The 22,056-nt window shown below is 39.6% G+C and overlaps 1 protein-coding gene across 1 annotated transcript in view; it reads left to right on the forward strand.

Moving 5' to 3' along the window:
• LOC140283197 (thyrotropin-releasing hormone-degrading ectoenzyme-like) overlaps window positions 1-22,056 on the forward strand; it is a 225,578-nt gene that overhangs the window by 181,741 nt on the left and 21,781 nt on the right. The window contains exons 14-16 of the mRNA XM_072377909.1: window positions 8,300-8,447; window positions 8,576-8,679; window positions 9,324-9,431. Of these exons, the coding sequence (XP_072234010.1) occupies window positions 8,300-8,447; window positions 8,576-8,679; window positions 9,324-9,431 (360 nt within the window). The remainder of the gene's footprint in view (window positions 1-8,299; window positions 8,448-8,575; window positions 8,680-9,323; window positions 9,432-22,056) is intronic.

Genomic DNA, 22,056 nt, shown 5'->3' on the forward strand with positions numbered 1-22,056 from the left:
CAATCTGGGGGGTCACCAGGCCACACTGAGACAAACAGCTATGCAGCACGTGTGCTGACACACACTCTCTCAGACAACACAGAGCAAAATGCAGTATAGAATGATTATGTAATATATCTTAGTAACCAAGCATGCATGTTTTTGGACAGTGGGAGGAAGCCGGAGAGAACCCACGCATGCACAGGGACAAGATGCAAACTCCTCGTGGAAAGGTCCCAGCTGGGATTCCAACCAGGAAGGCAACGGTGCTAACCACTATATCGAGAAATATTAAATCATTATTGAATAGATGTATAGTGCTCCTGAGCTCCCCTTGTATGGTAATGATTTGCTATTAGGCTATCACCATGCATGAGGCATACATTTCATCTGATCTCTGGATGTATTAACGGGACAATCTCTGGAGACGAAGCACAGCATCGTCTTTAGTAGAACACAGCTAATCCGACTGATTAAACTGCGGGGTTCAAAACAGAAACCATAAACAGACATTTGGCAGTTGTCTTCATGACCGTGACTTAATTATCCTTTTTCAGTCTATTACTAACCAGTGAGCTTTTCCATCAGTATAGTCACAGGCTCTCTGTAATGTACGATTGCTGTGCTTTTTATCAGCCTTTGATTACATTCATGCTGTTGGTCTGAGGTGAGGAAGCTGAATCTTTGTTCTCACTGCGGCAAACCTTTCCCTCTGTTTATTGATCCAAGTGCAGGGATTTTCACAGTTATCATTTTCTCCTTTCATTGGGTTTATTTCCAGTATCATCCAATTGCTGCTGATTATTCTGGTGAATTTACTGTTAATGTTACTGGTGGAATTGATAACCAGAAAATAAAATTAAACTTGTGATTAACTTATCAGGTAGAAATCAATCACCATCCGATTAATCAATTTTAGCCAAGTCAGATAAAAATATGGAGATCTTTGTTAAAGGAAACTGCTTGCTTGACTTATTTATAAAGATGTTATTTCAGCGTTTCTGCTCACTGCATTGATTGCACTTTGAAAGATATTTAATCTTTGGATTAATTTCAGTCACTGATTCTCTGTCTGCTCACAGTTGGATTGACTGAAACTGGAGCAATCTACACAGCAATAAAGGCCAATTGGTGGCAGCGGGACTGTGTGTGTGTAAAGCTAGTCTAGCAGTAACAAATGGCTGTGTCTCTTTGACTGTGCGGTTAAACGGTGATGGATGTCGCCTCTCCTTGTTTGTGTGTGTGATCACGGCAGTCTCTTGTTGGCTCGCCAGTGAGCCCTGCTAATGGCTAATGGACAAACAATTAACTGGCCCTTAACGATGTTAAAGAGTTAATGAGTTCATTAAGACGACAATGCTGGGAGACATGCACACACACACACACACACACACACACACACACACACACACACACACACACACACACACACACATAGAGTGTCTAGGAGGGAAAATTGAAAATCAACAGTACAATCTCTTTTCTACTCTCTTTTTCTCTTTGAATGAAACAGCCAGAGTAAAAATCCAAAGCCCTGTAGGCATTTCTAGTCTTCTTTGTAAACATATGATTGTTTTAGACCAAAGAAACAAAATGCTGTACATTTTACCCTTTTTAGAGTCTTTTCCACTGAGGGTCACTTGAGGTTAGTGGATATACAGAGTTCATGAGATCAATAAAATCCCACTTCACTAACAAGGTCAAAGTCCAGTTTCTTTATAAAGCCCAGTTAAAAGCCATCAAAGCTAACCAAAGTGCTTTTACAGTTAACAAAATGTGGCAAGTGTGACAACATAGCAAGAGACAATGGGATATTTTAAAGAATGTGTAGCATGGTTTTTGCCAAGGTCATGGAACAGTGAAACATGTAGACTCCTCAAAGGGGAAGATCTCCACGAGGGTAAAGTGGAGTCTACACGTGTTTTGTTGACTTTCAGAAGGTTTCCGACCATGTCCTCTGAGGGATTCTATAGACGTTGCCATGGAAGAAAGGATACCAGAGTCATTTTTGTGATCTACTCGGACCTTTTATAACCAAAGTGAGAGCTGTGTCCACAGCCTTGGCAAAAAGTTGAGCTTTTTTCCAGTTTTTGTTGGGCTCCACCTAGGCTGCCCCGTGTTTTTCTGGAACCCTAACCCCTTCTACACCCACTTGAAGGTCTCTGGCGCCACTCGCACTTCCAGGTTCACACGCTCACCAGATGAGTGAGGGAGACTTTGCAGAGAGTCAAATTCCCCCAAAATGGTGGGCCCTGGGCAGGGTCCATAAAGACTGTATGTACCAGCTTTCAGAGGTTCTGAAGGATTTATACTTATTTTTGGACTTATTAACAACCTGCAAGAACCAACAAAACCACATTCTCATCTATCATTGTCCAGCTCACTGTCTAAACAACCTTTTCTGAAGTTTTCGATTGACACAGCAGTGGTGGGACTCATCACTAATGGCTACAGGTGCTCTAACAGGCGGTGTGGTTAGCAAGGGGAGCAACATCAACTATAAGATGCAATGTTTCAAATCGATGTCTATCCTAGATTTTCCACCAAAGGGAAAGTTCTTTAGCAAAATATTTTTTGTATGTCAGCACTTTATCAACGATAAAAATTATTTAAAAAAAAAACAGATAGGCGAAATCAAACTAATGATGGTGGCGAATTTAACATATATTCTAATATTATACCTCATTCTGACATGTTGCAACGGCATACAATGAACTGTCTCAACATAAAATTAGATATATTTCCTTTTAGAAAATCCTATTTTTTGTGCTTGTGAACATATATTAGAGTGTCTGACGTCACCAGCTACTAACAGAACTCCAAAAACACCAACCTGGCACTTTGTTTGGTGTTCTATCATTTTAAAAACGTCTCAGTGAGTGAGCTCATGTGATTTGTTGTCACACTGTCCAACTTTCCCATCATATATATCCATGCAGCTTCAACTTTACATTGAAAAAGTAAAGTATTGATGCCACACTGGTACTTTGTCTAAGGTTCTATATCTGACTCCTAATTCAATTCAATTCAATTCAATTTTATTTATATAGCGCCAGATTACAACAATTGTCATCTCAAGGCACTTAAGTAATATAGTCCAATTCAAGCCAATTGGAATTCAATTCATTGTAATCATAATCCAATTAATTCATATAGAGCTAATTCAAAAAATTAATATCCTAGCTAAGGAAACCAACAGATTGCACCGAAATGTGTCTTCAGTCCAATCTCCCGTCCTGAGCGTGACTGTGGCAACTGTGGAAAGGAACGACTCACTTTTAACAGGAAGAAACCTCTGGCAGAACCAGACTCAGGAAGGGTGGCCATCCGCCTCGACCAGCTGGGGTTTGAGAAGACAGAAAAGAGGGAAAAGAGGGGGGAAAAACACCATAACGCCATTCAAAGGATATCTGTTGGAACAGGGAAACATAGGTTAATAACCACAATAATGTCACATGTACATAAAATCAATTTTGAAATTAAACAGGGGGAAAAAGAGAGCAAAGTGAGGAAAGGTGTGACAGATGAGGTCCCCCAGCAGTCTAAGCCTATAGCAGCTTAACTATGGGATGTTTCAGGGTCACCTGAGCCATCCCTAACTATAAGCTTTATCGAAAAGGAAAGTTTTAAGCCTAATCTTAAAAGTGGAAAGGGTGTCTGCTTCCCGGACATTTACTGGCAGCTTATTCCACAAGAGAGGGGCCTGATAACTGAAGGCTCTACCTCCCATTCTACTTTTAGAAACTCTGGGAACAACAAGTAAACCTGCAGTTTGGGAGCGAAGTGCTCTGTTAGGAAAATATCTTACAATTAAATCTTTAAGATATGATGGAGCTCGGTCATTAAGAGCTTTATATGTGAGAAGAAGAATCTTAAATTCTATTGTGAATTTAACAGGGAGCCAATGAAGAGAAGCTAAAACTGGAGAAACATGATCTCTCCTGTTAGTTCTCATCAGAACTCTGGCTGCAGCATTTTGGATCAGCTGGAGGCTTTTCAGAGAATATGTGGGACAGCCCAATAATAAGGAATTACAGTAGTCCAATCTTGAAGTAACAAATGCATGAACTAGTTTCTCTGCATCACCCTGAGACAGGATGTTCCTGATTTTAGCAATATTACGAAGGTGAAAGAAGGCAGTCCTAGAAACCAGTTTTATATGTGCGTCAAATGATAAATTCTGGTCAAAAATAACTCCAAGGTTCCTCACTGTAGAACTAGAAGCCAAGGAAATACCATCTAGAGTAAGTATATAACTAGACAATTTCTCCCTGAAGCGCTCAACTGAACAACTTCAGTTTTGTCTGAATTTAAAAGCAGACAGTTCTGAGTCATCCAGGTCTTTATGTCTTTAAGACAGGCTTGTAGTCTGACCAACCTATTGGTTTTATCTGGTTTCATAGATAAGTACAGCTGAGTATCATCAGCATAACAATGGAAATGTTGCATTGTTGGCTCTCTTTACTTTTTTTCCACTTTTATCACAATACTAGAAGAACCTTATTTATTTAGATGAGATGTAGCTCATATAGGCAACGACAAACTCAAACAAAATAAAGTCCAACAGTGAAGCTCAAGGTTTATGGAGCCAATATTTCACATAGGGATCAATGGGACCAGTTCAAGCATGATTCTTGAAGAGATTATGCCCAAAATATCATCAATACCAGCTGTCTGGATGAGCTCTAGACAAGGGAGATGTTATCTGTGGGGTGTGTGTTGGTACAAAACAGTCTCACACCAGAGTGTGTAAAAGCCACATTCATCCAAAGTGCAAAAAAGCAGTTTCATAACAAATTGTCAAAAGTGATCAAATCACAAGACTTTCTGAGCTACAAAACCTTCACATGAAACATTCACATTTTGCATTACACGAAAATGCCCTGCATGCTCAGAAATAGTGAAATGACCACATTCTAAAGTCTCAAACACATTATTTACCCACATTTAACTTTGCAAATAGATACATTCTTATGTTCTTTCACAAATATGATGGTGAACAACTATAACATTTTCCAAAACATCTCTGAGGAGGTAGGAGGGAGTGGACAGTTTCTTTTGCTTTGCTCTCAGATGCTGTTGGTTAGGGGAAATGCACGAATAACACTTTTAGGCTTATATATTGAAGAAATACGTGGCATTGAACTGGCCCTGTACGTTTTGGACACATGCACCAAATCCACCCATGTTCTCTTGTGAGACCGAGCTGTCTGGTCTGAGTTCTAATTCTGTAAATTCTATGAAACTGGAAGCTCTTTAGGAAGTTATTAATGTGCTTTAAGGGGTTCTTGAGTACCTCCAATCTCAGAGGAGACAGACCCTGAGGAAAATTCCAAAAAACTCTAATACTGGCTGGTCTGAAAAGAGGTGTGAAATCAAGTTGTACTGTCTCTCTGTGTTATTTTGACCAAAGCATGCCACAAGCATGTCATTACGACTGAAGGAGATTGTCATCTTGTCATTGTCATCATACTGTACCTTTTTAAAACCAGTGACAGGGAAGCTGAATAGTGTGGGTCATCCCATTAAAGTGCAGTATTCTGGGTATCCATGCGGATGTTACTTGAAGCATTCAATCTGCCTACACATTTTTTGCCAAACTAGCACACATTCATGAAATTGTCTCTCTTTACTACCAACTCAACCCCCCTAAAACTTTTCAGGAACACCACAAGAAACAAGAGCAATATCTCATGGTGTTGGCTTCAACTCTCCCCAGATCCCAATCCTATCAAGCATCCATGGGATGTGCCTGCTCTACCAAAGCCAAATCCCCAATTCATAGTGGCTTTGGGTATCATGATAATCTAATGCTCCTGTTCTACTAATAACACAGACTTTGGCTGACATGCACTGCTTGGAATATTCATTTTTAACATGTAGTTTTTAAGGAATACATATATTCATCATTTGTTTCTGAGATGAAAAATTATATGCAGACAGCACAGTCAAGGTGTGATGCATGTATGTCTGAAAGCTAATATGGTACGAAAGATGATGGATGATGTTTGATAAAATGGAAAACGCTGAGGGACATGTACAGGGAAGAAAACAGATAAATGGTTGGCTGCTGTTGCCATGGTTACTGCCATCTCTCCCTGTGCCGCCACGCAAAGTCCCACAAGTGTTCTGGAGCACAGTAAACGGGAGGTCTTTGCAGACTGGATGGATTATGGTAATGTCTAAGAGGCCAGGTGCATGATGGGAATGAAGATGACTGGCGGTTGGTTGGATAGGAGGCAGATTATGGAAATGTGATGGCCTGGAATTGAGAGTTTTATCTGCTGTGCAAAGAGTCTAATCTCAGACGGATTAACTTTCTGAGAAGGTCCGTCTCCGTTCGACTGTCCCTGAACATTTTTGGGAAAAAAAGAAACAACCCAAAAAATATTTCATTACAGTGTTGAACCCCTTCACCATCTTGTTGTGTGGCAGTCACTTTGATTGACAGCTCTTCAGTAAAATCACTGTTCAGCCTCAGTCAGTGTGAGGTCATAAACTTCGCTGCCACCGTTCCTTTCTGTCACTTCTGTCTTGCTGAACATCAATAATTAGAATAAAACTAATATCATCCCCCTGAGTGTACTTCCCGTCCTCGACCGCACCACCTCATTAATATTCATAAACTTTGGGCGGGACTGAAGGTCGGAGCAGGAAGCAGGTGAGCACCCCCCCTCTCTATAGAAAAACATCATGAATGTTAATGAATGCACAAAGGAAGCCGGTTAATATTCATGAGGCCATAGATGTAACTCAGGCTGCTAAATAGCTCCTGTGGCATTTAGAGGCCAAGTTTCTCTTAAAGTGTTTCTGCCGTGGTTTGTTCACACACACTGAGAGGAACTCCTGAGAATCGAGATCACATCTACATCAGGATCCGGTTTATGTTGATTTTATGACCCTTAATTCACTTCTGTGAGTTCTGTAAGTCAATAGAAAGGGTTTTTTAAAAGGGTATTTAATAAGAAGGATGGTATGGAATTCAGTTATGCCTTATTTTTTCATTTCTATGTGTTATTTAGAAAAGTGGACATGCTCTTTACGATATTCTGTCTTTTATATTTGAACCGGGAACCCTGCTGCTGTGAGGCGACAGTGCTAACCACCACACCACCGTGCAGTCCAAACACATTTCATAATATTAATTAGATGTTTGTCATTTTTGTTCAGTTGACTACGAACCTTTGTCCAAATTTAGGATCAGTTCTCTGATATCACGAGTAAAGACAAATCATAGCAGTTTCCAGAAAGTCACGAGAGGCTCGGATATGAGAATGAATGGTTTGAAAACGCTCATTCATGCTTCCTTTCATCCTGTCCCTACTGGTGAGCAAAAGCTGTTGCCATGATAGAATGTTACAATTCCCTAGTTGTCAACACATTCTCATTACCTGTTTGTTGCATAATGATGCTGGTCAAGAGCTCTTTTCGCCTATTTTCAATGCATGGGGTACCCCATTATCATGACTCTGACACAGAGGGAGCTGCTCTACAGCTGCTTAATGCCAGTTATACTCCTGCAGCTGGAAGTGATGCAAAGAATTTGCCAGCAGTAAATGCCCGCAGGCAAAATAAATTCTTCAGTGCTGGTTTAGGAACAACAAACATGGATTGTGTAAGAAGGTTTGTGGGGAGGGGACTGCTGTTTTTGACCTGCTTTCCTTCTGTATCTATTTTGGCTTGCTTCTATCTAATCCTGCATCTCTTTGTTACACATTACACCAACTTAGTTTTAACTTAACTCTGACCTGTGAGCGTAAAAAACGGCACTGAACCAGTGCTGTGCTGACATGTAGCAGGAAACTTATTTGAAAATGTGTCTTTAGGCACTTTGTTAATAGCAGCCTTTCACAGAGAGACATCATTTGTTCCCATTTCATTTGATGGATCTATGAAAAAATGGCAAATGGATTTTGTGTAATTTCATCGGGCATTAGTTGGTTTTTGGAAAGCTCAGTCTGCTGATCTTCTTTGTAAACAACTCTTCCGTTGGCATGGCAACTCATCACAATCGATGTTAAGAAAGGCTAAAGCACAGGGGCTAATCGCTTAAGCAGAATGATTGTATTCTCTTCAGTTTGTGAAGTTTGTGAACATACAGACACGCACAGTACTGTGCAAAAGTCCTAATCAAGACTTAAATTTTTAAGGAGCCTATTTTCCATTTTCCACGCATTTATAAACAAATTAGAACTGACTGAAGTCTTCTGGACAATAATGTTTGTTGCGAGCTGTTTCCAATAGTTCATTTTGTGCGATGACTTTAGAGAAATGGCATGAATCTAGTGGACTTTATTCTTCTTTTCTCCTTCGTTCTCAGGGCGGGATACCTCCCACAAGGTGTTCCCTTGCAGCTTATTGGCTACTTACCAGAGGAGACATCCTTTCTTCCATGGCACGCTGCCAGTCGAGCGCTTTACCAGCTGGACAAACTGCTGGACCGCACTGAGGAATACAGACTGTTCAGTGTAAACAACACATCCATCACAATCTCAATCAATAACTGCTTCATGTTAGCTGAATAAACTGTCTCTTTAGCACTGACAGCTGGGTATTAATGAGCTGTTCAGCAACTAGTGTGTCTGTGTGTTAACAGGACTATGTACTGAAGCAGGTTGCATCACGGTACCATCAGATGGGCTGGCCAACTAATGGCCCTGGAACAGAGGGCAACATCCTACAGGCATCCTACCAGACTGAGTATGTAACACACAAACACTACAACACTGTTGGTGTTGTCACAATGATAACACAATCTTAGAATTATCAGGAGAAGAAGAATCCCATTTTGACAGCTGTTCATTCACTGAAATAATTCCATAAAAACAAAGTTCCACATTTGTGTAGCTTATCAGCCTCATACTCTTTCCTGACATGCTGCTGAAAAGATCAGATTTATTTTGTTCAGCTGCTGAGATAGACTGAACAATGTTTGGTAGATATTTGTCTCCCTGACTGCCTCTGTTGTTATACCGCTTTTAAGATTCTTATCTTATTTAGATGGAAATCTTGATCTTCTTTGTTGAGTGTAGATTAGATTAGCTAAAATGATGAAGGGAGAATAAACCTCTACTCTGGCTTACCCCTTGATTTTTGCTTTTGCGGGTAGGAGAGGTGCTAACTTTCTCTGGAGATCAATAGGGAGCGGTCATAAAGCCATAAATTTAGTCCCCAGTGCTCCAGGAAAAGGGCTACATGATCACTACTCCCTGATGCCTAAAAGAAAAGGGGCATCGTACCTGTGCTATAAGAAGGCGTAGGTCCAAGATGAGCTCTCATAGTTGATAAGATGCTTCTTTCAGTATTGGATGACAAGCTCTTTTTCCCTCAATGTCTTTCTTTAGAGAGTTGCAGAGGGAGCTCATCATGTTAGCTTGTAGCTTCGGGAACAAACAGTGCCACCGTCAGGCCGTCGCCTACATCTCTGACTGGATCTCCAGCAACAAGAACAGGTACAATACTCATCAAAGTTTATACACACTCATTGTAGACATGAATGCTATGGAAGAATTGGCCAATAATAGCTTTACACAAGTCAGGAATGGCCTTTTCTAAACAGCTTCAGGCTTCAAGGTGATCACTTCAATGCAGGGGTCGCCATTTTGCTAAGATCATGAGGAACTCTCCTCCTCAATTGAAATGATGTGTGCTCATATGTTCAGAAATCGATTTCAATAAAGTTTTTCATCACCCTGGGCTGAGAGGCTACAGTCTAAGAAATAAGTTCCTGCTTCAAAATCACGAGCTCAAGGCTCAACTCAAGTTTCCAGCTAAGTATATGGACAAAGCATAACGTTTCTTTTGGAGAATTATAGTCAGATAAGAAAAAACATGAAAGATGTTAGATTGTTTAGTCACAATATCAAAAAGTCCTTTTGAAGAAATAAAGGTAAATCAAGTCCAAGGAGACAGTGCCAGCTGTTAAGCATGGCAGTGGTAGCATCATACTGTGGTGTTGTTTTAACATCAGTAAAACAGACAGCTTGCACACATTGGATGGAATAATGAAAGAGGACTACATCAGAATCCTTGTTTTTTTAAAGGTTTTGTTGGCTCTGGTGGCCTTTATTTGAAAGTAGCTCAACAGGGAACAGGGTACAGAGAGAAAGGGAGGAAGACATGCAGCAAAGGGCCACAGGCTGTGATCATACCTGGGACAGCTGCAACATGGCAACGAGCCTCCGGGCATCAGAATCTTTTAGCATTTCTTCAAACCCTTCACTAGACTGCTGAAACTCAAACGTTTTTTGTTTCAGCCAAAGCTTGTTTGCGAATAGATAAAGAGGGCTAATATTTAGCTGTTGGAGTAGCTTTCCCAGATCCTCAACCTCAGCTATACTGAAAATATGTGGATTGTGCCTAAAAGTCTGGTCTATATAAAAATATCAAGTCCTCCGATTTTGCTGTGAAGAGTGGTCAAAAATCCAATGAGGATTCAGGCAGAAAGTTGTTCATTGCAAATATAAATACCCATTTCCTCTTCAAGGTTTATAAAGTGTAATCAGTCTCTGCAAGTAGGACTTAGAAATGATCCTTGAAAGCCCAACTGTGCCTTGACATTCATGTTCAATGCAAGTGTACGTGCACGTCAAACCGGTAACTGTACACACGAAGAACAAAACTGACTATTCTAAATAACATTTTGACTACAATCAAAGCATTGTGTGACACATGATGGCATCATTAAAGCCTAACAGGCTTGGAGTGACTCCAGTTGATGTAGAGACATCTCTGTTGGTTGGAATTGAATTAAACTAAGTAAAAAATTCACACTAATCCCAAGGTTCCAATAAAACAACTTCACATATCAGAAGATTAGAGTAAGGGTAAGGCAGGAGAGACACAAAAGAGGACAAGCTGAATTGAAACACTCCTTTGCAAAAAGTATATTTATTTAGGTGGTTGGATGTTTGAAGGAGTTAAAACTTTTTAAGATGACAAAAAAAATGTTTCTCTTTCTTTGGAAGGTTTAAACTTATGCCTTAAAAATCACTGTTGGAACGAGCAGAAAGGGAAAAATGTTTAACCTGCATCTGTAATGACACAATTCTTCTTAAATTTATCAGTTAAAACACAAGAGGAACTCAAGGTCTCATAAAAAGTAGTTAATCCCTTGATTGCACAGACATATTATTTAGGGACGTTAGAAGCATGTTCCATCTGGTATCCAGCAACCATAGCACTGCCTTTTAATTGTATAAAGAAATTATTAAGCATCAAAACATTCTTAACTAAGAACAGACAAACAGTTGAACATCAAAGCCCACCAGTTAATAATCCAGAGCGCATCTCACCAATTACACCATGTACAAATACAGGGATGGTCATCAAACCAGCTAACCGATGCAGTCATTGTGTTCCAGCTTCAGGGCTCTGACATGCTGGGAAATTTAATACAGAATGAGCCATCAAGTCGTAAACATATTGCAACAACATGGAGCAACCCAGTAAAATACCTCACTGAAAACATCTGAAGAATGTGTCTAAAATAAACCTGGATCTTAGCTGGCATGGCCTCTGAGGATGCTGCAATATCACCACTGTCTGTCAGTTTAATCTAAGCAACTCATTGTTTCCTTATGCCATTTATAAAAAAAGACTATACTCTTTTACCTACTCTAAAAAGTGAAAATAGAATAATTTGGGTAGTATGTTCCATCCTTTAAAATAGTCTGCAGACCATGTCCAACCTGTACGAATGAAAAGATGCAGAAACAAATACCGCATGCTGGGTGGCTGAATGCCCGGGGCTCAACAAACAAACGAAGCCAAAATTCTTCCTCTTTTTGCGTATATGTGGGGAGTATGAATCCCTGAGAGACAAGAGAAGAAGAATAAATTCTGTAAATCTGCTCATTTCAAAGCCTGATCTGAATTGCTTTCAGATCTGGTTTTGGCATCAAAACAGGTCTTAAAAAAATGTTTACAGTGGTAGCTTCTAAAAACCTTCAATTATTGTAAGACAGATGGAAAATAGATTAGAATTATTTTCCACTAGTTGATGCCCCCCCCCCCCCCCCCCCCCCAACTAGTTAAAAATGTGTGAATTATTGTAATGTTAATTTCAGCTGCAAGAGAGTTCAGATAACCATAATTCCATACTACAGTCGCAACAAGCAGAATGCAACGTTTGCAGTGTTTTTATCTCACCACTATTAAAGAAACGGATCAGAAACCTCAGATATGATAAAAGCACAGTTTTGTTCATATTTAAGGAGGATTAACGGCAATTCAGAGTTTGTGTCTACTAAATTTCATCATCCTCACCAGTTCACAAAGGTCCATCAGCCGGCAGAATTTCACCAGTCAAAGACAAGGGATTGTTTCACAAACACTTGGCATAGGAAAAGGTATCCACACCTCTACAATGTACTGTAAACTGATTATAGGCCCATGTATGAGAAGCTTTGGCACAGCTGCTTTGGCACAAAAGGTAGTATGAATCTGTTTGTCTACAGAGTCCCAATCCATTACAGCCACAAAACTCTGTACCCAACCTTAATGAATTAACATGGTATAGATCTCACTAGTGGCTGCATGAGCCTCAGTCATGATGGCCTGTTGCCTGCTACTGTAATTTCAGTCAACAGAACCACTGGAATCCACATCACACTTCTACAATGATATGCGAGCAAAATTAATTCACAATAATGATTAAAATTCTATGAGATCAATTACCTGAACTAAAGATTTATAGTCCCATCAGTCTAATTGCTTGCCATCAATACAATCCATCCAAGTAGCCCCCCCACCCTGCTGACAAAAAAAGGTGAATTCACATCCTGTCTTTCAAAGATGAAAACAAAATTTTGAGAAATTCTCCTGTAGAAGAAAAAAAAGCGACGGAATGAATTAATGAATAAATAAGTAAATATATTAATGAGATATGATCAAAATAAACTGAAGAAAATAAAAGGAAATAAGTCGCCATGAATGTTCCCTCCTCTCTCGTCTTTCAGAGCTGAACCAGAGGGAGGTAAAAGTTTGAAATTGTGGCAATATGTGTTTACACGTGTTCATGCTTGAAAATCTCAAGCTTTTGAAAAAGTAAACCCTATAAGCAGCAGAGCAGTAGCCACCCAGCCGTCCTCTCCCCTAACTGAACATCGATCTATTTTCTTAGTTTCTAATATTCTAGTTTTCCTGTCACATGCTTTGGCTTGTTTGTTCCCTCTAAAAATTAGATTTCAAACAGCAAATTGAAAAGAAGCAGATGTTGGTGTTCTATGAGGGACTGCAGGGAGCTTATGATAAGAAGCTTGCTTAAATGTAAAAAAGACAAAACACTAAACTTTGTTTTAGACTCCATCCAGCAAAAATTATGAATGGATTCTTAGCAGGAGCCAAGCTTCTACTTGATAACATCTGAATGTTTGCAGAGCCACTGCCTTTACAGTGTGTCCTCTTCATCATCTGGTTTTTCTTCTTTATCAGTTTAAGTTTCTTTGAGTACCTGGTTCAGATACTACTGCCCCAACAGATGCATTGCAAGCATATTGCACTCTGCACCACAGACTTATAGATGCTATCTATATGATATCTTGGTGCAGACATTGAAGGATCTAAACATCCTTGAGAAGCACAGTTTGCTCTTGCCCTCCTTATAGACAGCCTCTGTGTTGTATTTACAGGTAATTTTTCTCCTAAGGCTTTACTTTATCTTTTAAAGTGGTCTTGGGCAGTTCTCCGGGCTTTCTGAAGGTTTTTCAAAGTTTTCTCTGGACATTGACTGCTTCTTCACTCATTTTCAGTTCAGTCCTTGTACCTGACCATTTTCAGAGGAATGTGTTTGTTTGATTGTTCAGCTACTTAACTCTGACCTATGAATCATTCAAGCAGAAAAAAGGCTCCCAACTCAAGGGATGAACCAGTGTTGTGTCGACACAGAACAGACAACTTAGCAAAGAAGCCATTTTAAACTGGATCTTTAGGCACTTTGTTACTAGCAGCCTGTCACAAAGACACATCATTTGTTCCCATTTCTTTAGCTGCATCTATGAAAAACAGCAAAGATAACACAGTTTGACAGACAGAAAATAGGATTTCTGCAGCAACAAGGTGATTCCCAAAGAGCTATTAGCTGAAAACTTGGCATATCTCAGCATGGTGTGCAGTGTGTCCTTAAAACATTTGAGGAAACTGGACAAGTGGAGGACAAAAGAAGAAGTGTCAGGCCTAAACAACTATCTACAGCAGATGAACAGGATCTGAAAGTGATGTCCTTAAGAAAGAGGAAAAAATCCAGCTGTGACCTGACAGGACCTGAGAGATGCATCTGGACCTTCAGCTGATCCATCTACTGTTGGCCCAAGCCTCATCAGAAATGGTCTCCATGGAAGGGTGGCTGTCAAGAAGCCATTCTTAAGGAAGGGAAACAGGGAGAAAAGGCTGAGCTATGCCAAATGACACAAGAAGTGGACTGAAAATCAGTGGCAACAGGTCTTATGGAGGGATGAATCCTCCCCAGAGCCCGGACCTCAACATTATTGAAGCAGTGTGGGATCATCTGACAGAGAACGGAACAAAAGGCAGCCCACATCCAAAGAAGAGCTTTGGGATGTCCTTCAAGAAGCCTGGAGAACTATTCCTGAAGACTCCTTAAAGAAATGACAGAAAGCTTGTCTCAGAGGGTTCAGGCTGTGATGGAGAATAAAGGAGCTCAGACCAACCTTTTTTTTGCCTTTACATTATATTTAAATTAACGTCTGCACATTTTTCAAGAAATTGCTGCACCCATTTCCTTTTTTTCTGGTTTTACTGTAATAGATGCTCTAAATAACATCATTAATCTGTAGATGAGTACGGGTACTTCACAGTGTAGCTGTTCACAGCGAGTGATGATGTAGCCCTTTAACTGATGACCACACAGCTCCATTTTGTCATCTTCACCATAACAAGAATGTTTCCTTTTGAAATTTAAGAAGCAATTTGGAAATATTTTCTTCGCAGATGTGGAAAGGTGCCAGATGATCTACATTCAAGCAGGATTAATCTCTCCAGGGGCGACTTTTTAATATGTCCTGCGCTTTTCATTTATCTTAATCCCAATTTTATATCCCCAGATTCCCGAGATTATATGTATGTGATATTCCTGCACAAGCCAGAGTATTCATTCCAAGCCTGCTTTTTATCAGAATGCTACAATAATTAAATTCTTGCCAGGGGAGAGCTCATCTAACCCTGGCTTCCCAAATTCAGAAAACCTCTCAAAGTTGAAGGAAGATAACCATTTGTGTAATTCTGTGCATCCTGAGCACACAGCCCCTGTGAAATGTGACGACGGAGATAAGCCTTTGATCTGAGGGAGCTGAACGGCAGATCTGAGTCTCACCTGCATGTAAAATAGCAATCACCTGCTGTAATAATCCCAACCAGAACAGGGAATGTGTAATTACTGCAGAGAGCAGCTATTATTTCAGCACCTATATCCCTCCGGAATATTAATCATGCAACAATGGGGATTCATAGTAAATTAAGCATCTAAATGGCTTGGTTTTTAAAGTCATCTTGGTGTTGTAGCAGATGTGAATGAATTAAGCTTGTAGGGCTTTCAGGGGCACCAGTGAACTGTTTGGCCCCCATTAACCCCCTTTTCCGTTGTTCGTGGTGCATTATGTTCCTTATTTCACAGTAGAATGTGTTTTAATTCGATTGAATGCAAATCCTTGGGAGAGTATGAAACCTTTTGGTCAAATATTGAACTATAACATGACTTTTGGCATCAGTATTAACTGGCATTCCATCTTGAAATTAAATAAAAAGGGTTTTTATTGAATTAGGACATTTATAGTTCTAAAATTGAGTTAAAAGTTGTTTGAAAGTCAGATTTCTGTGTTAAAAGTGAATAAATCAGAAAACCTGGAGAACTATGGCTCAAGACCACTTTAGAGAGATTGCAAGAAAGTCTGAAACCTTTTGCCTGGAACTTTCTCATAATTTCAACAATACATTGGAAGCCACAGAATGTTCATGGAGCCAGCTTTAAAACCATTTCTACTCATTAAATCTCCGACAGTGTTTCGAGTACCTGGTCTGATTGTGGCGTTAACTACATGCTAACATTTATGTCAGGCTTTTAACTAACTGAACGAGCTGCTGTTTCTCTGCCAGGCACTTAAAAATGTTTCATCAGTCTCAATGAGTGATTTTCAAAATTCAGAGTGACACTTGGTCTGCAAAGTCAGTCAGACAGACATATGGACCTACAGACAGAGCAGATGGTGGAGAGGCATATTTACTGTCAGAGTGGGAGTTTGATGCAGAGGAAGAATAAGAGGAAGGATGAGATATTTCAGGAGAAACAGCTTCAGGACATGAAACGTCCTCTGCAGACTGTTAAAACACACACAGTCGCACACACACATCCGCACACAGAGTGGATGTGTTGGTTAATGGGATCTGAGCCATCTGGATTTTTCCAGAGAGAATATTATATATTCTGTAGAAAAAAAGTGTCATAATATTGCTCTTATTTTTATTGAGAATAACAGCAGTGCCTGTATATATGTTATAAATACTAACACAGTATAACTCTCTGTTTTACCTGATAAATAAGCCTGTAGTGGGTTGAACATTGTGTAGTCAGATTAACCCTTTAAGCACCAGTTTTTTTTTTTTTTTTAAGAAATAACAGTATTTCAAAAGGCTGCAGCTTAAAGTTGGTTAGAGATAAAGGCATAGTGCAAATGAGAAAAATACTGACTGTGACCCAAAGTTTATGAAGGTAGTAAATTTGATTGCCTAGCTTGCTTGTGATGACATCAAAGATGACATCACTGTGTAGCTGCATCTTGAATTACACGACTTCTAGTGAAGACTGGATTTTAATTTTGTTATCCTTTTTGTTATCCTCAATTAATGTACGCAACTATGAACAAAGTTATTTTGATCTTTTTTCTTTTATTCTATCCACATAAAAGAAAAATAAGTAAAAGAAATGTCAGTAAGAATCAATAAAATGTCTTTCAGTCAGATCTTGATTTAGTCTTCAGTGTTTGAGTGTTCATGTCTGTGAGTTTAGTTTGTTCTCTGTGTCCAGAAATCAGTTAGGAAGAGAGACAACAACTCAGTGGGCTCAGCAAGTCTCCTTGATAGCCAACGGGCTCATCAAAGTGTCTAATCCCAGCCGGTACACTTGATGTGACTTGCTGTAACTTCTAACACGGCTCAGCTTCAGACCACACCTGCAGTTCTTCCATGTACTCTTGCTCCCCACCATTATAATCTCAGCAACCCTAGAGTACTATAGATGGAGTATACAACAGAAGTCCAAAATGCTTGTTCGACATGTGATTCATGTAGCTTTCAGATAGATCCAGGAAGTCGTTGGCAGGCCATTTCTCTTTAGTTTACCTTTAGTTCTCCATTCTACCCTTTAAACCATTGAGGGGCAAAGGGTTGAAACCACTGTCCTCTCTGTCCTCCAATCTATCTGTCTGACAGCGAACCGTCACGCTAAGGGCAAGTTTACACTCTATGAATTGTCATAGGCAAAGATTCGAAACAAAACGGTTTCTCTTCTTTTTTTTATTGAATTTATCAAAATTTCATCGCAGGCATCTTATGAAATATACACTGCAAAACTGCATGATTTAATGGCCGTCACTGATACGACATGTATGTAAAAAATATATGGGACTGTTCATGGTAGAATCTTGTGCTGGGCACACAGACAGTGTTGTGGGAAATTAGCTAAAAAGCTGAGCATGTGCATTTTCTCAAGGCTCATATGTTATGAAGAACTTCTCCTACACACATACAAGCTCGCTCTCATCATCTTAAACACTTTAATTATTGTATGTTTCTGAATTATGCAAACATCCCACGCAAATGCATTAGTTTAGATTTAGAATAAGCTAAGCACATTCACCATCAAACTATCCAGAGACCTTTGTGCTTTTATGCTATAGCCCTACCCCCTGTCCTCCATTTCATACTTAGCTCCAGTTTTGGTGTTGGCCTGCTGGTAGATTTAATTTTAAATTGCTGCTGTAGTTTATCAAAGCAGTTTTTCACTAAAAACTCCAAATCGTCACTCTCTATATTTGCACTTATCCTATTAATGTTGCTAACAGTGATCAGTGTTGTTAAATCACACTGACTAACTGCTAAAATTTGATTGGTGTGATGTCATGGCGCAACTGGTGTCCTTTGGCATTGGTGGTGTGACAGTAGCCTCCTCTGATTGGTCGTTTTTTTCACCAAGGGATGCCAACTTCGTCTAAGACAGTGACAGTCATAGTGGATGAAAGAAGACGGAAATGCCAGCATTTTTATGTATGATAAATATGTGTATCTGAGAAACTGTGAGCATGACGGCATTTGAACAACATTCAGAGTGCATGACGTCACCACAGTCTAACCTGCATATTTCATGGAAAAAAATTAAAAAAGGCTATGAAATTCAAACTGCAGTGGTGCAGAAACTATAAGATACCAGTTCAGTCAGCAAAAGCTCCGCTTCCTGTGAGCTGCTAAGACTTTGAATAATGTTTCTACTGTAAAGTATGTCTGGGCTGCGGCTCCAAAGATGGCTGGGTTGTCTCACTTGTTAAGGCAAAGTCCCATTGTTCTCTTTTTTCTCCATAAACACTATAAAATGAATCGCTACCAATAGTCATAACACGCATTCCCAGTCGAGCTGAATGTTTGCATTGGCACTCCTAGATATACATACTGGAATGTGCGCTGTTTGGCAGATGTTTCCAGAAAAAGACTTTAATGCTGCAGTCAGCAGTAAAGTGGAGGTTAGCTTGTGTGTGTGTGTGTGTGTGTGTGTGTGTGTGTGTGTGTGTGTGTGTGTTGGAGCTTGCTCTTAAGTGGAGCATCCCTAAAATGATTTCCCAGGTTGGTGAATGATGCAATTGTCCCTGCATCACTCACTCCACTTTCACACAGAATACACACGCCTACGCGCACACATCCGAACATTGACTACATAAACACACTCATGCACATACACAACGTAAGTTCAGAAGTTCAGTATACAATTTTGCAGCCAGCTGAGCTCACTGTATTGTGATGAAAGTTTGTGACAATTTGGGTCATGTACATACACATAAGTACACCAATAAATATTACAGTGTTAAGGAAGTGGTCACCTTTTTGCTTTACTGATGATTCAGGCCAGTAACCAGCTGGGACAGGGAGTGTGTGTTCAGCTTGTGTCAGACCAACAAACACAGTACAGCACTAACCTGTAGCGACACCAGCACCATGAGCATCTTTATAGTCAACACCTGCTCTGGAAATCCCAGTTTATCGGGTCACTTCAAAGGTTTGTGATGTATGTGATTTTTACTGTAATATAATTAATATGCTTAACATAATATTCTTTTGTCTGTGTGGATATTTAATTCTGATTGGCTGCAGAATGTCCATTATTTCCCAATGAGAGTATTTCCTGTAAAAATGTCCATCTTTTTTGTAATGGATGAATCTTAATCATTAGGATCATCAGCCTCATCCCTTAGCCTCAGAAATTAAGAAATAGAAATAGGCAGTTGGGATCAGAAAACATGCAATAGGTATGTTTGTTCACATCTCCAAACCATTGTTACAGAGCAGAAGCCATTATGAGAACCATGAAACCACCCAAGTCCATGTGTTCTGTAACATATGAAACTCACCTGACCTTTTTTGGACCAAGGTCATGATTAATTGGCTGTGAAGGTGGTTTGGTAATGATTCACTAGAGACTAATTACAAAGGGATTTGCTGCTCACTCTAAAGGGCAGGACTCGGTTGTTTCTTTCATTAGCAGGTGAAGGTGGTCCAGCTGGTGTTTGATGCAGTTCAAGAGTGGCCTTGTCCTTGTTGGCCAAGGTTAATTCTGATACATCTCCAGATCCACATACTCAGCTGAAGGGACCTGAAAATCATTATTGGGCTCTTAATCTGTTTGGTGCCATCAGTGTATGAATCATCCTTTCATACTTACCTGTTTTATTCTGGCTTGAAGGTCGATTTGTTTGGTATTTAATGTTCAGACGGAGGCAACAGACAACCAGGAAGCAAGTGTTCAGTCAGTGTTCAGTTCATTCTCCATGGTTATTATTTTAGCATCAGTTCCAGGAGAGAGAATTCTGCCACTCTTTTAAAAGGAGATACAGACTAAAGTATCTCATTAAAATAATAAATCAGCGTCTTTCAAAATAAGTGGACATTTGAAAATGATTTAACCATAAACACCTTAAAGGAACAAATCAAAATTCAATATATCCTCGGACAAAAAACTAAAACATTTAGCAATAATAATATGAATATCAAACTAAAATTAGTACATAGATGAATTACTTTTACGGGAAAGATGACTCAAACACCCATGGCAGATGCCAACAAGCAGTGAGGGCATGAGGAAGTGCCTCTCACAGCATTTTCTAAGGTGGAGGTCACCACAAAGCAGTGCTGAGTAAACCAAGGGGGAAATACAACAATTTATATCCACCAAATATTCTTAATGTCTTACTCTAACTCTCGGTGAATAAGAGTGAAGTACGAAGAACAAAGTACCAAAGTGAAACGCCTGGGTAGGTCTCAAATTATTCATTGACTTGGCCCCACACCATCCACCTTCCTCCTTCAAAGCGTTTGTTTGCAAATCAGCTTTGTGAAATGTGAACATGATCATAAAGCCAGATGTTGAACGTACACGTAAGCTGAATCCTTCTGGAGAACACAGTTAGGACAATGCAGTAACCATCTGATCTTTGAGTGTTTATTGCAAAACTGGAACGATTATCAATGTGACCCAATATAGCTTTTCTATGTCAGGTTGATAAAAATCTGAAAATTCTGTTTGCTGCACTACGTGTCGTCAACTGGTAGCAGCTGCTTCTCAACTTTGTTTCACATCAAGGACCAAGAGATTTCGAATCTCAAAAGAAGTTCAGCTGCTGCGTCTGGCTGCAGCGTCGGTACATAGCTGTCAGTGCAAATGACTTTCATTTCTGCTTCAAACTCTTCACATTGATTAAACACTGTATCACTTCATATTTACTGTTTGTCAGCTGTATGTGATGCTATTATCTTTAAATCACGCAAAAATTATGTTAGCTTAAGGGAAAACAAGTAGGTATAAGCAGGATGAGGACCTTCAGGACATCCATTATTACTTTATTTCTTCAGTTATGTCCTTTTTTTGGAAGCGAGAGAAAAAACAGTTACATATTAAAAATATTACATATTAAGCGTATTGAATATTCAATATGACACAATATAACTCAATATAACCTTTAAGCACCAGCATCTCTCCAAAATAATGTTTCTACTCCTGTTACAGTGCTGTGTAGATAAAAAACTCTAATTATATGAGCAGATATAAAGATGCAATTTCATTTCATTTCCACACTACCCAGAACTTGTCTCACTGGGCGCACTGAAAACCTACTGAGAATAATTCCCACAGCTGACATGCTTCCAGTAAACTGAACAGTGTTATGTGATCACGTGACATGGACCTGCTATTTGCCTGTCAGGACCATACAGTCGCAGAGTATCAGACACATTTATAATGCAAAGGAGGCGAGACACACTTATCAGTGTCTCCAGAGATTAAAACCTTTTTGACAACTGGGTGAATGCACACTGAATAAGTCAGTGTAGATGATCCTGTGGATGATGTGTAATCAAGCCGATAAGGTCAAGGCAGTTACCTGTGGCCTATGAAAGGTAAATATGTTGGCGTCACAAATAATGGCTGATGTTGCACTGCAGGAAGACATCGTTGAGAGATCGTACAAATAAGATGATCACTACCTTATTATCTGGTTTAGATTATCGAGAGTTTTTCTCTTTAAACTTCTTGTTTGATTTCACTAACTTTGTGTTTCTGTGAAGTAAAACTAGAGAATTTAGCAAACGTTTTGCTCTTTGGCTCCCCCTACAGTTGTATATGTAACACCACTTATACAAACAAATCTCCAGGTGAGCCCTGCACATGCACAGCCATACACATGAATTTGTGGTCATGTTGAGGCCGCGAAGACGCCATCAAAAGCCAACAAAAGTCAAGCAACTGTAAAGTAAAAAGGATGTAGCGTAGAAAATACCAGTTTAAACTATATAATTTCCCTTTGT

Source organism: Leuresthes tenuis, unplaced genomic scaffold (assembly GCF_036924035.1).
Source record: "Leuresthes tenuis unplaced genomic scaffold, fLeuTen1.0.hap1 SCAF_23, whole genome shotgun sequence".
Taxonomy (NCBI): Eukaryota; Metazoa; Chordata; class Actinopteri; order Atheriniformes; family Atherinopsidae; genus Leuresthes; species Leuresthes tenuis.